The sequence below is a fragment of the Limulus polyphemus genome, unplaced genomic scaffold, assembly GCF_000517525.1.
Source record: "Limulus polyphemus unplaced genomic scaffold, Limulus_polyphemus-2.1.2 Scaffold1482, whole genome shotgun sequence".
Lineage (NCBI taxonomy): Eukaryota > Metazoa > Arthropoda > Merostomata > Xiphosura > Limulidae > Limulus > Limulus polyphemus.
The window spans coordinates 183,322-199,185 of NW_013667092.1; the positions used below are offsets into that span (position 1 = coordinate 183,322).

General features: G+C 30.5%; 1 protein-coding gene across 1 annotated transcript in view; it reads right to left on the minus strand.

Annotated features, from left to right (window-relative positions):
• Positions 1–15,864, minus strand: part of LOC106463787 (protogenin-like) — a 76,382-nt gene that overhangs the window by 10,205 nt on the left and 50,313 nt on the right. The window contains exons 5-14 of the mRNA XM_013923857.2: positions 15,082–15,215; positions 12,674–12,805; positions 12,022–12,192; positions 11,318–11,593; positions 9,471–9,605; positions 6,579–6,731; positions 2,951–3,142; positions 1,830–1,955; positions 1,371–1,559; positions 540–659 (exon numbers count right to left, since the gene is read on the minus strand). Coding sequence (XP_013779311.2) covers positions 540–659; positions 1,371–1,559; positions 1,830–1,955; positions 2,951–3,142; positions 6,579–6,731; positions 9,471–9,605; positions 11,318–11,593; positions 12,022–12,192; positions 12,674–12,805; positions 15,082–15,215 — 1,628 coding nt within the window. The remainder of the gene's footprint in view (positions 1–539; positions 660–1,370; positions 1,560–1,829; positions 1,956–2,950; positions 3,143–6,578; positions 6,732–9,470; positions 9,606–11,317; positions 11,594–12,021; positions 12,193–12,673; positions 12,806–15,081; positions 15,216–15,864) is intronic.

Genomic DNA, 15,864 nt, shown 5'->3' on the forward strand with positions numbered 1-15,864 from the left:
CAACCTTTATTTATCACACATAGTTTGTGCAAAAATACAAAAACACCTTATAAAAGTACCTTTGTTTCATTAATATATAAATATATGCTATCAAAAAGTAAAATAAAAAAACCTGACTTTTTTAGTTTATTTCCAAAAAAAAAAGCCTGACATGGAAGGAGTTAAAAACTTCTGAGCACTCATGAAAACATAGTACATCTGTCACAATAAATTAACCCTAAAATTATTGATAGAGTCCATACAGACTATTGCCATTTTAAACACATTTTTTTAAATTATTTATGCCCCAAACTTCTCATGAATCCATGAATATACAGAAATCTTAATAACATAAGAGAATCACATAAAAAAAAACTTTAAAATTGGGCAAAACGAGCGATTTCACCCAATTATTCCTGATTACTGTTGCAATAAAATTATTCAATGTAATGAAAAAAGGTGGTGAACAGTATAAAAACAAGTCAGTAATTTAAGGGTTAAGTTATAGAAGTTTAGTACCTGTTTTTACTTATTCATTAATAATATTGCTGATTACATACTTTCAATAGTCTCAAAATCAGGATGATCTTCAGGTAAAGTTAGGATGTTTCGGACGGCTTCAAGGCCATCACCATACCCATTAAACCCTGAAAGATGTACTTCATACCACGTATGGGGATCTAGTTTGGAAGGATAGAAATTATTCAGAAAAATTGGATCAGTTGGTAATAAATAGTTTACTAAAGTATTCCTAACAGTAAAAATACTTTTTATTTACTATGATCTTGAAAATCCTTAGTACATCAAACTAAAAATTGTATTTCAATGGATAACTTGTCATGAAGTGTTCAAAATATAAAATTTTTGTACATTTATGTCTGCTTTTATCATACTCTGAAAAATGTTTAACGAAGACATATGTTAAGATGTTGAAACAATGTTCCTCAAACTCTTTGGAAGCTAATCCGTTGAATAGTCACCCAAATATTATTACAAAACATATAATAAAAAAAGCAACTAAGATACAAAACCATATAGGGTGAAATACTATAAAGAAATCCCTAAATTAAAATTTAATTTTACACCATATTTTTATTTTTTAAACTACTATACTTTTTACAGGGAAGAAGCAAATAATAGATTGTACAAGAACTTGAATAAGTTCTTATACAACTCAGCAATCCCTTGAATAAAAAGAAAAGAGAACCATTGTTTCTTGAAATGTTGAATAAAAGTTATATTTTTATCTCTACTTACCTAACTGATGTAAAAATCAAAACACTATGAGTGTTCCAATTTGTATTTTTTTTTATATTATAATTTTTTTAAAGCAATCCTTTCAAAATATAGAAAAAAACTGTAACAAAATATGTGAAAGGGATATTGCATACCAAGATTTGTAAGAAGGAATTTGTTCACATGTTTTTCAAGTGTGATGGTGTCTTGCAATGGATGTCCTTGTTCTCTATATGAAAGATGGTATCCCTCAACTGGATATCTCAGATCCTTTGCCATTTGCCATTTTACTTCTATAGTTGAAGCATTAATTACAGTCAAGTGAAAAGTTGGAGGCAATGGGACTAAGGAAGAAAATTAAAAGAAACATAAGTACTGTATTGCACTCCAACAAATGTAGTAATCCAATTTAAAAAAAAAAGAAAAGCTCTTCTTATGACATAGTTTACCAGATTATTTCCATTTCCTCAAAATTGATTTTATTAAAGCAACTCTCTTTAATTTTATCATTAGCTAAAGATAGTGATTGAAATATGAAAACTTTTGTCACTTACAATAAAATTTAGAACAAAATTACCATAATCTACAAAAAAATAAAATATTCTTGGATTTACCTTTTGTAGTAGTACCATCAGGCATTTCCTGAGTAACCCAAGGCCAGTTCTGGTCAGTAAGACCAGGAAAACCAATTACAGTACCAGCCAATACTAGAACATCATACTTCTGTTTTGGTTGAAGACCTGATTAAAAGAAATAATTATGATATTCTTTTGCATAGTACAAAAATATGCTCCATAAATGCATATAAAAATAAGATGCAAAGTTATAGAAATAATAGTATTCCGCTTTATTAGTTTTTTTATGAGGTCATAAAAACAAATCATATCTCTGTTCAAGGAGTTGTCACTCTGTGATAGTCATTATGAGAGTTAATTGGGGGGGACTTGGATCCTATTAACTCAGTTCTGACCCCACAAATTGGAGCAAAGCAGGCATGCTAAATTCAAGTCCTGATTCATTATATCAGATAAATTCCATCTTGAGTTTAACAAACAGATTAATTTCTTTCATTGGTTCAAACTTATTGAATTTATAGAGTAAGAGAAATTAAGTAAATAAGTATATATTATCAGAAATATTATCTAATACACTGTCATTAATAACCTAAGCCATTTTGTTTTCAAATATTAGATACTAGATACTACTCAAACAGCTTATGTTTATAAGAAGTTTAATGAGATAGCCAAACTATCCCACAAGGTTAATAAGACAAAAACTATTGATTTTATTAGCAGCGTAATTTGCAATAACAAAACTTAAGTTGAAGTACGTTTGATTAAGTTTATTACTACATAATCACCTAAGTCTAACTATTAATCAAGAATATAAATTTTTCTAATTCTAACTAGCTCTTATCCTAAATTTCAGCTGCTGTCTTCAAGAAAGTTCTGAAAAAGACTATTTCTGTATATCTAAGTCTATACATAACACATTATTAAGTTTAGTAAATAAAAACACTTGTTACTTATACATAATTGTACATAGCAGTTGCTTAAACAGTTTCAGAAGTTTACAAAAAAAAAGCTGCAACTAAATGATTTTCTAAAGCTTAAATAATTTAAAAAATTCAGGATACATTGTAAATGTACTGTTAAAAATGTAATTTTTTTACCTCTTAGTAGAATTTTCTTCTAGTCAAAGGAATTACCTCATCAGTCATGATTTACAGACGTACCTGTGATGGTGTATTCTGTTACATCTCCATCAACTTCAATTACATTGTTCAAAGCTTGGTTATGACGACGATAGTTGATGTGGTAGCTTACAATCTTTCCTCTTGCTTGATGTGGAGGCAGAGGTTCCAACGATACACGAAGAGTCGTTGAGCTCAAGCTGGTCAGTGTTATTGAAGGGGCAGCAATAGGAACTAAAACCAGAACAGTGAGTTAATTAGCTTCTATTTAAGAGCAAAGCTTGTATATAACTTTTAATCGACTGTACACTTTTTATATTTCCATAAATTGGCATACTATATTCCTGTTACCAGTTAAAGTGAAAATTACACAAGTGGTCACTCTAGGGAGTTGTAAACACTCACATGTTATCAAAGTACTGATAATGATAAAGTGTTTGTATTATTTAGAATTACATTATTACAAATAAACTGTAAGTTGGAGTAAATATGAAGACAAGTATGATCACAATAAGTTCTAAAATAGAATATCATCCTGGTAGTCCAAAATGACCCAACAGCCCATGTGAACTTTAAATGTATTGTGAAGTAAAAACCATAATCTGGCAGTAACTTTTCATTACCTAGAAATTTAATGAGAGTGCAAACTTTAGACTAGCATAACTACTGTGTATGCAGGGAGGTTTGTAGTGTTGGCTTTCACAGATAAGTTTTATGAAGCCTTGAGCATGGAAACTGGAGTGCTGAACACTGAAAGAAAAACCATCTTGTGGAGTAAAAAGCCCTGCTATTCAGTGTTTGCTTTGACACATGATCTTAGGTTTGACAGAAATCTGGAAAAACCCTTTAGATACAACAGTGTCATCCTAACTGTGAAGAATTGTGAGAAAAATATCATGTAGGCTTGTTTATGTTTGGTTTTGATTTATAGCATGATAATACACTATGCTAATTTTAAGATTTGCAAGAGTAATATCATGGTGTGGGACTGTTTTTAACTAGTTTTGACTTTCAGCATAATAATATACAATGCCTAATGTGAAAAGTGGAAGAGTAATTTCATGGTGTACTGTGAGCCTGTTTTTAATTGGTTTGATCTGTAGCATGATAATACACTATGCTATATTATATGATGTATCCACAAATGGTATGAAACACACAGCATCCAGAATCTATAATGACCAGGCCAGAGCCATAACATGAACCCAAAGGAATGGCTCTGAGAAAATATGTATACTGTCTATGAAACAGGTCCTAAAATCTTACTAACACTTTTTACAAGAAGTGTGGCTGCCGATTGGTGTTAGGTTGTAATTCATATTCTATAAAGTAATACCAAAATTCATGAAGCTTGAAAATGAAAAAGTCACACTACATACATACATACACACACACACACAAATGCAAAACCTAATCATACATTTGTACCTAATGTGGGTGTATATTAACATACATTTTAGAATCTTTATTCATTGCAAGTTTTATGTTCATATATACATATATAGTATGTTGATACAATGATGATCTGGTTGGTTTAAATAATCATATTAGCAGTAAATACATTACCAGTACATAATCTGGTGAATTAAGAGATAAAAAGTATCTGATGCTGAAACGTACTATTTATATTTAGATATAAAAAGCACATAAATGGTATATTTATGTAGATATTTCTGATAAGCACGAAGGCAATTTTACAAATCTATAATCTTACTTCACATATTAGTAGCATTCTGTTAGATTTACATACGGCTATTACAGTTTCACATTTATTAAAGTATTACATAATGTTTAACAAGCTTGAACATTTTCAGTGACACGAGTTCAAATTTGATGACAAGAAATCCACTTAGTAGTATATAATGTAATAGAAATTTTAGGTTTTATTATGCTGTTTCCACACATATGTACTCATTATATGGTTGGAATACCAATCTCAAGAGATACATTTTCTGGAATGTAAATTTTCTAAGGATTCACAGATTTACAAGTTTTTATTTGTCATCTGGGTCATTTTCTGTGAATTGTGTAAAGCCAGTGCCAAAATATGGGGGGGTTAGCGTACACTACCATAATGTTTAACAGGCTCATGATGTTTTGTAAACAAAGGGTCTGATATATAACTGAAATGCGACTCTCTGATTAGCTGCTCTACACAGAACATTCCACTGCACATGCTGTGCAGCATAGCTACGACCACCACCATCATACCCGTGTGAAGACAGCAATCCACCGTAATCCACCTATATAATTCACCATCCAACTTCAAAAACATAATCAATAGACCACCCTCTTTTATGTCAAGCCATTTATCTTAAAATAAGGTATGAAACTTGGATGAAAACACCGTTGAATTTATTTCATCATTGAGCTGATCAGTCACATTCTGACAGCTTCATGGAGCTATTCTAGCCACGTGTCGTAATTTAAATGGACAAAATATGTTTGAGATGAAAATCTTTGGACATAAAGGGAATACTTCTATTCTGAAAGCTGAAAATGGCTGGTTTCATGTGGGCAATAACAGTGTTATTTACTAACTTAGCAAATACGATGATCAACTATTTATTGTTCATGGGTGACGAACCAGAATAGATAACCTTTTTAGTTAGGGGTAACAGTAGATTTTTCACAGGATACAGTGCACCTGAAAATATTCATATTTTGTGCCCCAGACTTGTTCAGAATAGCTCTGAGAGCTCCTAATCTTCAAATTATTTGGGGGCTCATGGCGCCCCTCAAAAACCCCAGCCAGATTTACTCATGCTATGTGCTTGTAGTCCACTTCACAGGATTTCAAAGTTTTTTTATTTTTTCCATCTGACATCCCCGAGTTTTACTTATTCTTCATATGATCTGTGTTTGGTAAATTCTTCTATTATTTTACTGCTCTTCCATTTCATTAAGAGTTCATATATACTTACAACTGGCAGCAAATGGTGTATAATAGTTGTTAAACCTTAAAGACAGTATATCCCCACCTCTATACAGATAAACAAGATTTGTGCAGATACTTCTCCTGCTAAGACACATTCATTCCCATTCTGTAACTTGTACCCAAGTTTTATGTCTTTACATGTGTGATGCTAGTTGTGTTTGTCTTAATTAATCACCGTAACTTAAAAATAGATCTAGGGTAGCTGATGCTATTGTAATTCATTCTTTCCTTTAGCTGTTAAAAATGGCATGACTGTTGTTTTCTTTATAATTAAAATACTTATATAAAATTTAAAAAAAATGTTTATCATCTAATGAGCTTACAAAAGACACACCGTTAATCTTAAATAAATGTAATTCTGTATTATTCATTTATCTTAATGCTAAAAAATTCCAATGTTTCTGTTTTTTAAGCTTAAACACAACTTGATTATTGTAATAACCTTTTTTTCTTATAAAGATCAGTAGTAATTAGATTTTGCATTTATGACCTTTATTTATTTTATACTGTTACATAATAATTCTAACTTGGGCAACTAATCCATTGAGATGTACTGTAAATAAAAACTATCTTAGGCCAATATCAAGGAAAGCAAATACAATTTAAACAGTTCTACAGTGTTAATTAAGAGTCATAAATAAAAATGTGAAGTGCATATTTACTTAGCAAACATTTTCAATTTAATTAAGAAGTTCCTTTTTTTTTTTACAGAACTGACAATATTAAACATACCATCCTCTCCAGTTGTATGATAAATTATCTCCGACTGCTCACTAGCACTTCGTGCACTATACGCTCGAACATAAAAACTATAATTGGTATAAGGTGCGAGTTTAGTAATAACCTCACTAGTGTTGGTTGACACCACCTGAGATTCTAATTCACCTGCTCAAAAATATACGGAAAAAATATTTTAAAAATAAATTATAAATTAAAATGTTAACAATCGTATATATTTGACTACATGATACAGAATCAACTTATACAGTTGAAAATGTTTGAATGTTGAATGAAAAATGTAAATCCAAAATTATCGGCAAACTTCTAAACATACACAAGTAGGTACAACTGTTTTTGGATGGATCAAAAATGTAAACAATTCTTTAAAATGTACAAAACAAAGTCAGAATAAAAGCAATAACAAAAGTACATGCACAGATATATTTAGAATGGTGATCTGGTGTAACTTGCCATAGTTAAAAAAATATAAGATAATTAGGTAAAAACATGTATCAAATTGGAATTTATTTTGATTTTCAAACTTTCTAACTTCTTTATATTTCTTTTTTGATATATTGTTTGGGAATATTTTTAATTTTATATCTGTTTTATGAGTCATAATATGACTTCTGGTGTCTGCTGAAGTAGCATTAACAAAACAGAATGGAGCTTTCCTTTTACCAGGTGCTGTAATAACTTGTAGGAAACTGAATATTTACATGTTTCTTAAATATCAGTCCTATCTAGAGGCTAAGTTGGTATCAAGAAATTTCCTTTGGAATGATTTGTTTAAATTTAAAGGATTTTACTTCAGAAAGATAAAAAAAATAATTCAACCATGGCTCAAATGTGTGTAAAAGGTTAAATAACCTACCACTCTCTGAAAGAAGCAATCATTTCTGTGTTTTTTTGCTGTAGAAAAAAAAACATGGTTCGTACATGTGCGACTTGTTTGCTGGAAGAGAAACCATAGTTCGTACATGTGCGACGTGTTTGCTGGAAGAGAAACCATGGTTCGTACATGTGCGACGTGTTTGCTGGAAGAGAAACCATGGTTCGTACATGTGCGACTTATTTGCTGGAAGAGAAACCATGGTTCGTACATGTGTGACTTGTTTGCTGGAAGAGAAACCATGGTTCAAACTGTATTAATGGCTAAGTGATTTTTCCTGAAAGAAGCAGTTATTCTTCCATTTATTTGCTGGAAGAAAAGGCTCAAACATTACTATGCTAATTGATGCTACAAATGATTTATCACATGAGTGAATGAGCAAGTGGTTAATTTCAGGATATAAGGCCTTAAAACAATACATCTTACATTGGAGATAATAAGAATATTTGCAAATGATGCTGATATATGACTTTTTTTTTAAGAGTGTACATTTTTGTCAAAGAAGGTCAGAGTTCTTGAAGTAACACACGTATGGAGTGTCAGAATGACTAACTTACAGGAAATTGACATCTTGTCAGACATCCAGACATGCCTTGGATAAACGTGAATGTAATTTTGTGAGTGTTCACATCTATTTTAAATTATGTTTCAAGTTATGGTCCCAATATTTTATTTTTGGTGGAACTTTCTTACTTCTTATATGAATCATGACTATTTAATTAACTTACACCAATTTGTGGATATAGCACATTATGGAGTTGAAAAAATGTTTTCTTTGTTTAAAGCTGTGAAAGGTGCATTAAGCTCTATTGATCAATCAGAATGTGATGAGGTAGTCTTAAATTAACACACACTAACAAAAAAAAGAGAAAACAAAGTTTTCTTTATCTTCTTGGTCTCAAGATATATGAAATGTTAGTCAGTCATTTATGAATTAGCAGTGGTCTATTAAAACTTTGAGTTTTTAGCAAGTCTTCTGTGATCAGGCTTTAGTAGAGTAAATTTGCTGTGAGTAATTGAAAATATCTGTTTATTGTTTGTCTTACTTAGTATTCACTCCTTTGATGAGTTCTTTTTTTTTCGTCAAGTTCTTTCAAACTATATTTCATTTGATTATTTCCTTTCAAGTCTTACCATTCCTTTCATTCAGTTTTCTTGAAAGTTTCAAATTACAATTTTGTTTAAGTCAAAAAATAATGCAATGTCCAACAATGAGCACCACTTAAGATGTAGAGTATTTAACAAGTGATTGAAGGGTACATTTACCAGCCTTTAATGTTGTTGGGAATAAAAGGTACCTTTCATACTAGTAAATTAGATATCTTTATAATAGGCACATAACAGAATTTTATGTATTGAGAATATTTCTTATTTCAAATCTCACTTAAACTAAGAGATGCCCAAGTACAAAGTAGTACTTTATACAAATTTGTGTTCATAATGGCTATCTGTACTGTGCTACTGCAGGGATCCAACCCAAATTTTAGCACTGTAAGCATTTGAGCTTATTGCCGAGCCATTGGAAAACTAATTTACAAGTACGTTGACCTGTTGCTCTGATTTGCATTGATTTTGATTTTTTAAGAGTTGTAAAGTATAAATGTCATTTAATTAACAAAATTAATTCTGGAGTTTGAAATTGCAACATTTCTGTTCTACTGTCCATCATTCTAACATACTTTTTTAAAATCTCGCATATCCTGACCATATCTTGTCATCAAAGTAATGGCCTGTCATTAAAGAGAGTCCCAAATTTAAATCTATTGTTATGAATGTATGATCAATACACTTAATCATATTAAAAACTACTGCCTAGTCAGGACTTAACACTATGTCCAATCATTTTCTTTTCATATTAAGGAAACTGAACATTTGGACAACAAGATAAAAGATTTAAAGTAAGTAGATGTATCACCAAAATTCATAAATCACCTTTCAATATTTAAAACTATCTGAAAATATTGATTATTATTATTATTATAATTAATAACACATATGACAAATATTTGTACCTGATACTGGGGCAAAGTGAACAGTATAGGCTTTGATGTTCTTGCTATTAACTGTAGGAGGTTTCCATGTGAGCAAAACTGAAGAGCTTGATAATGTTTGAGCCTTCAGGCCATATGGAACATCTGGCTGAACACCTAATATTCAAACATGCATTCTTAAGAAAGAGCATGTCTAATCATTGTGACAATTTACATCCAAACTAATAACACAACACCATGTTAACTTATTATAACAAACGTACTACACAGTTGATATTTTGAGTCTACAGAAGTCTACAATAATGACAGACAGATTTCTAATTAATGAGTTCTTGAATATAATATTTATCTCCATAAATATGATTTATTAAATGTAAAGTTATGGGCTTTTTTTTATTTTAAAAGAGTTAAGAAACTCTAAAATTTCCAAAGTTTCTGGATATTTCGAGAACTTTCTTTATAAAAAGTCTAATTTTATTTTCAACCTTTTACTGCAAAGAAAAACAAAAAAAAAACTTGTTATTAAGTATCTCATGTTAATCTGTGATAACTATCAATTTACGTGATTATTTCATCATTTAAAACCTTTTATGAAATAAACATTTAAAATAATCAAGTGTTGAAATAAAGAAGGGACATGTAGACTACTAACAATGAAACAATTAAAATGTTTTAGTTGAAAACGTTCAGAAACTTGTTTGAATGCATTATATCTTTTTTTATTTAAAAAAAAAAACAGTGACTTGCTAACATACATAATTTTTCTAGTTTAAAAACCATTTTTTTTTGCAAATATTAATTTACTCAGAGTTAATTTTGAAACTATGGAAAAAATTATCAAACTTTGAATACAAATGACTATTTAAATTGTGCAAAGCTTGTGCTAAATTGAAATGAAACTTGAGAGTAATTTTCAACCTGAATGGTATGTTATATGCAACATGGGCTAAAGGACCAGGTCAGAGACCCTTAGCATCCAATCACAGTCATCCTTAATTTCGAACTAATGATCAAAGAGAAGGCAGCCTCTCAGCAGCACTCTCTGGGATTGGTCTGCTTCTTCAAGCCTAACAACTGGACTGAGTTTCAGAGCCAGCCTTTGAGTTTGTGAGGCCAAAAGGCATAGTAGCTCATGGGCCCTGTCCTATAAGTCAGATACAATTGTTCAAAAACACAATATTATGACATCACCACACGAGGCTAGCTGACTGAAAAGGCACCAGCCCACTTTTATTTTTTCTATTAGATTACCATGCACTTATCAACATTATCATATCAACTTAAGCTCATATAATCATATTGTATTCTCTTAAATTAGTCATGGCACATAGCTCAGAATATTTTATTAAATTTAAAACTTCAAGCACAGGGTCTAAAGTGAGTGTCTAGCTTACTTCCCCCTAAGGCTGGCTCTGCCAATTATTACTTTTATAAAATCCTCAAATGGTGGATCCTATCATCAACAGCATGGTACACTTGCCGCTAGGCCACATAACATAATAATAGTAATTAAGGTTATTTGCTTGTTTGTTTATTGTTAAGCACAAAGCTACACAACAGACTATCTGTGCTGTGCCCACCACAGGTATCGAAACCCAGTTTTTAGCATTATAAAATAAAGATTAAGCAACAAGTAAACTAGTTTCTATGAAATATAAATGAATAAAACTAATATACGATTTTAAAATACTTATTTTAATATCTATCTAGTTTTCATTTTATCTTTCTGGTTGCTTATTTAATAAGAAGAGTAATTTAACTGAACTTAAAAAGATGTACTTGATATAAAGTGCCCCATCAACATGAGATGCAAGAATTTCATTCACAAAGAGTTATAAGTCTGAAAAGTATCTGAAAAACAAACAAACCTGTGCTTTTCACTTGAAGTCGTGCAGTCACTGATGCTGTACCAGCTTCATTACGTGCTACACACTGGTAGATTCCTGAATCTGACATCACTGTTTGGGTAATAACCAATTCTCCATCTGTTTTAAACTTAATACGTCCATTTAAGTACATAGGCTTTCCATTTTTCAGCCACTGCACAGATGGAGGTGGAATTCCATTCACAACACACAGAAAACGAGCAGTTTGTGGAGTATATTTCACCATGCTTACAGGAACTTTCATAAATTTTGGTGGAACTAAGAATAAACAAAGCCATCATCAGCAAATAAGCAAATATCATTAAATCCCAATCTATAGTTTGATCAAACCTACATCTACAATATAATTCTCAAGTGGGTAATGAAGCTATTTTTATTAATATGAGCTTAACTGCTGTAACTTAATCGTAGTTTAATACAAGACAAAATGCTAACAAGATTTTCATGGGTATGAATACTGAAGAATCATTGAAACTTCACAATCACCTGGTTCTGGCCTAAATTACCAATACACAAGTGTGAAACAAAGGTTAGTTGCCCCCTACAGTTAGCTAAATCCACGTTCTAATTATTTGTTTTTAATGCATTGATGTAAGGAAATATGAAAGAAACTTCTAATTTATTACTTATATTCTGGGCTAATATTTTTGTCTCGCTCTGTATATTTGAACAAAAACTAAATTTACCATGAACAGTTAAAGTTGAGCTCTGTTGTGCTGTTTCAATATTCCCACTTTTAACATCTTTCACAGTTGCTATGCACAAGTAAGTCCCAGCATCTTCAGTAGTGACAAAACGAATTACAAGATTGCCTTGTCCAAGTAGTGTTATCCGTTCACTGGGAAGTTTTTGGCCACCTGAGAAAAACAGAACTTATCTATTTTCAAGTGAAAAATACTAGGATGAACATCTTTCACAATGATTCTAATAGTAATAATAATAATAGAATGATAAACTAGGCTGTTAATTAGTAGACACACACACACACATTATGTTCTAAAAAATGTTGTTTTTTCTTTTTACTAATGTCTAATAATTAATCCAAAACTTTGTATTTAACTGATATGCATTCTATTCTGGTAATACTTATATTTCTTCTGTAAGACAGTAATATGCTTAACGCTGTCAGTACTTCTATTCTGATGAGTGTGTATTAAAACAAAAGGAAATAAATAAAGTTGTTGTTTTTTCTAAAAATAACAGTTGTAAGTAATGCCTTTAAAAATTTTTTTATATCTGTAGCACTTTTGAAGAAAATATTTGAAGGTCTATATTTATAAACTTATAATGCATTAATATAAAACCATATTTCATAGAAAATATTAAAAATAAAAAAACCTGCTCTCTTCCAGGAAACCACTGGCATTGGCGAACCCGTCACCAGGCATTCCAGGACTGCAGTTTCATTGGCAACCTTCACCAATGACTGGGAGGAACTAAGAAACTGGATTGGATGTGACTTTTGTGGGCCTAAATCGAGCAGTAAACAGTGATATCACTTACATGAATGTTTATGTTAGGGGATAAATAACTTGTAGAAACTGAATCACTAATGCTTTAAAGAAATTATACCAAACTAAGAGATTTTCTCTATCAACAAATATTCCCTTTTATCACAGTAAAATTGCAAAAAAATCTCAGGAATATTAAACAGAACACACATATGATTGCTTCAAACTGTTGATTAGATAAAGGCATTTGGTTTAATTACTTTTTTTTCTCTCTTTTTTACATTTGAATCCTACAATTTGGTCATCAGCCATCAAGTAATGCTGAAATGAACAAAAGTTTTTAATAGCTACTTAATTTTATACTCGGCTAACTTTACAGTAATTTCACAATTACTGGTAGATACAATAACTTTCAATACAATAAAATATCTCATATGTTTAGTAATAAATATAAAACTGATCAGTGGCAAGGTGAAGACTCAAGTTAAAAATGATTTATTAATATTTTTTAACTGAATATTTGCTTAGGACTCAGCAAAATGGATTAGCAATAATCAAATACAACTTTCTGGAAACTGAGCAGATAGGAAAATGATTAATTTAAGATTTTGGTTGAAACATGACTTTGCTTTAATTAAAAAATAAAAACAAAACCCTAAAGAGAGACCAATAGGATGAGTAGATTTGAATGTCAATAAGGTATAAATAAAATTAAAAAATGACCCAGCAAAAAATAAGCTTATGTGTGAAAGCATCTTTCAGTGAATATATTTGCTTCTGGTAGCACTTAAACATTTAATTCTATATGAATATACAAGTGATCATTATCCAGCAATATAAAGTAGATTAATCTGTTTCTGAAATGTGTATTAGGCTTGGTAATCGAGTAAGAAAGTTTTCTATTGGCTAATTTAAGCAACTAAAAATGAGTATATCGGTACATTACTTATTGAGTTTAATGTGCTATTTTTCATATCTTGGACTGGATAAAGAAAACCAGACAAGACTTAGGATTCCCTCTTGAGCTTCCTTAGCTCTTTCACTGCCACATTTACATACCAACAACCTTCCCATCTTATTTCTACAAACACAATAAAAAACAAAAGACATGTTTTAATGTTCCATTACTTATCATAGAGTTCATACTACTAAACTTTGGGAAGATTGAAGGGGAATACTCTTTCTTCACGATGACACAAAATTCAAACCTGAGTTAGTAGTGCTATAGTGCAGTGAAAAAAGTTTACTATCATTTGTTATCAATATCTAATTATTAGTAGATGTGTGAACACTAGTTGCATTCTTATTATGAAGTTTTATTTGACTTTAATTTCTATGTTTCGTGCTTCATCAAATTCACTGTTATTTACTGTATATTTGGATTTAAGCTTCTATATTACTTAGATGAGGCTTTATATTAGAAAAGCAAATAAAACCATTATTCCTACAAATAAATAACTGAAATTCATGGTGAAATACAAAAATGGTAAGAACAGGTTTGAAAAATTTAATGCTAACCATTTCAATTACCAGCTTGTTCATATGCTGTTCAATACCTATGGTGATCACATACTTATATACTATTTAATATTTATGGTAACCAGATATTTATATACTGTTCAATGCCTACTGGCTACACATTGCATCATACCAAGTAACTTCATATTTCTGTTGATTGCAACACTCAGTGTAAAGAACTAAATGACCAAAGCACTGAGTGAAATCATTCATTTTCTATATAAAATACATAACTGAAAATATATTCAATTGATGGTATTTATCAGACTTTGCACTGTATACTGGAGGGATTTAAACATTTCTGACAATAAAGTTTGAAAAAAACACTTTTACTCTCCAGATAATTTAAAAAGGACTTTTTATTTTTATTTCATCCTATATTTCACCATTTAAACTTGATCAGGGGGTTGTAGATGAGTAAAACCTGTTTTCTCTAATTTTATGGTGGTATTTGTATTTACATTTTGCGTGTGCAACTCGACTCGAAATCCTGCAGCAAACAAAGTTGTGAACCCACAAGCAACTTCATTTATAGATTATTAAGCAAAATGTTTTTAAAAAAAAGCTAATGGGGTGGAGGTGGAGTCCATTGTTAGTTCTAGGGTTAAACAATTGTTTTGTTTCAATCTGTTCTAAATTCCTCATATCACTATTTCATTGCTATGTTTGTTTGCAATTCATATAACAACATCTTTTTCATGTAAACTAACAATACATTTAAATCAGCCAACTTTAATGACAAGTTTTGTACAAATTATCAAAAAAAGAAGCACCAACTTGATTTAACTGTTAACGTAGCATAGCTGCTTGGCCTTGTACGTGCTGGATTACTAGCAATACAGCGATACCGTCCTTGGTCAACACTGGAAACGTTAGTAATCTGTAGGATACCTGAGCTTAGCAGTGTATACCTGAAAAAATTTCATAAAAAGAGACAGAAGTCTAAGTGCAAAAAACATCTTATTCAATATCTTTCTAAAATATACTTCTAGTGAAGTTTAGTACCAATTCAAATGGCAGATATAATGTATATAAGAAAGATAGAACACTGTTTTTAATGCTTTTTTTAACATTATAAGAATGAGTAGCTTGGAAGTTTTAAAACTTTATTTGTAATTTTTAAAATAGCAAAGACATCATGATATGTATTTAATATCTTACAAGTTGTAGGCCAAAGAAAAGAAAAAAAGAGATTAATACTATCAAATGATGATTTATTTATTGTACAATAAAAAATTATTACATATAAATACAATGACAAAACTCAAATTCCAACTAAACACATAAAATTACAATTTGCTTACTAAATATCAATATTAAGATATTAACACACATAAGACATTAATTAAGAGCATATCAAAAATAGTTTCTTGTGATTAATAAAACCAAAATGCATAAAAATACTTCTTTTATAATGTATTCTTAAAATCAAAATTTTAATATTGAAGTTTTTTTTTTTGTAATTAAGCACAAAGGTACACAACGGTTTATCTGTGCTCTGCCCACCACGGATATTGAAACCCAGTTTATAGTGTTGTATGTCCACAGATATACAGCTGT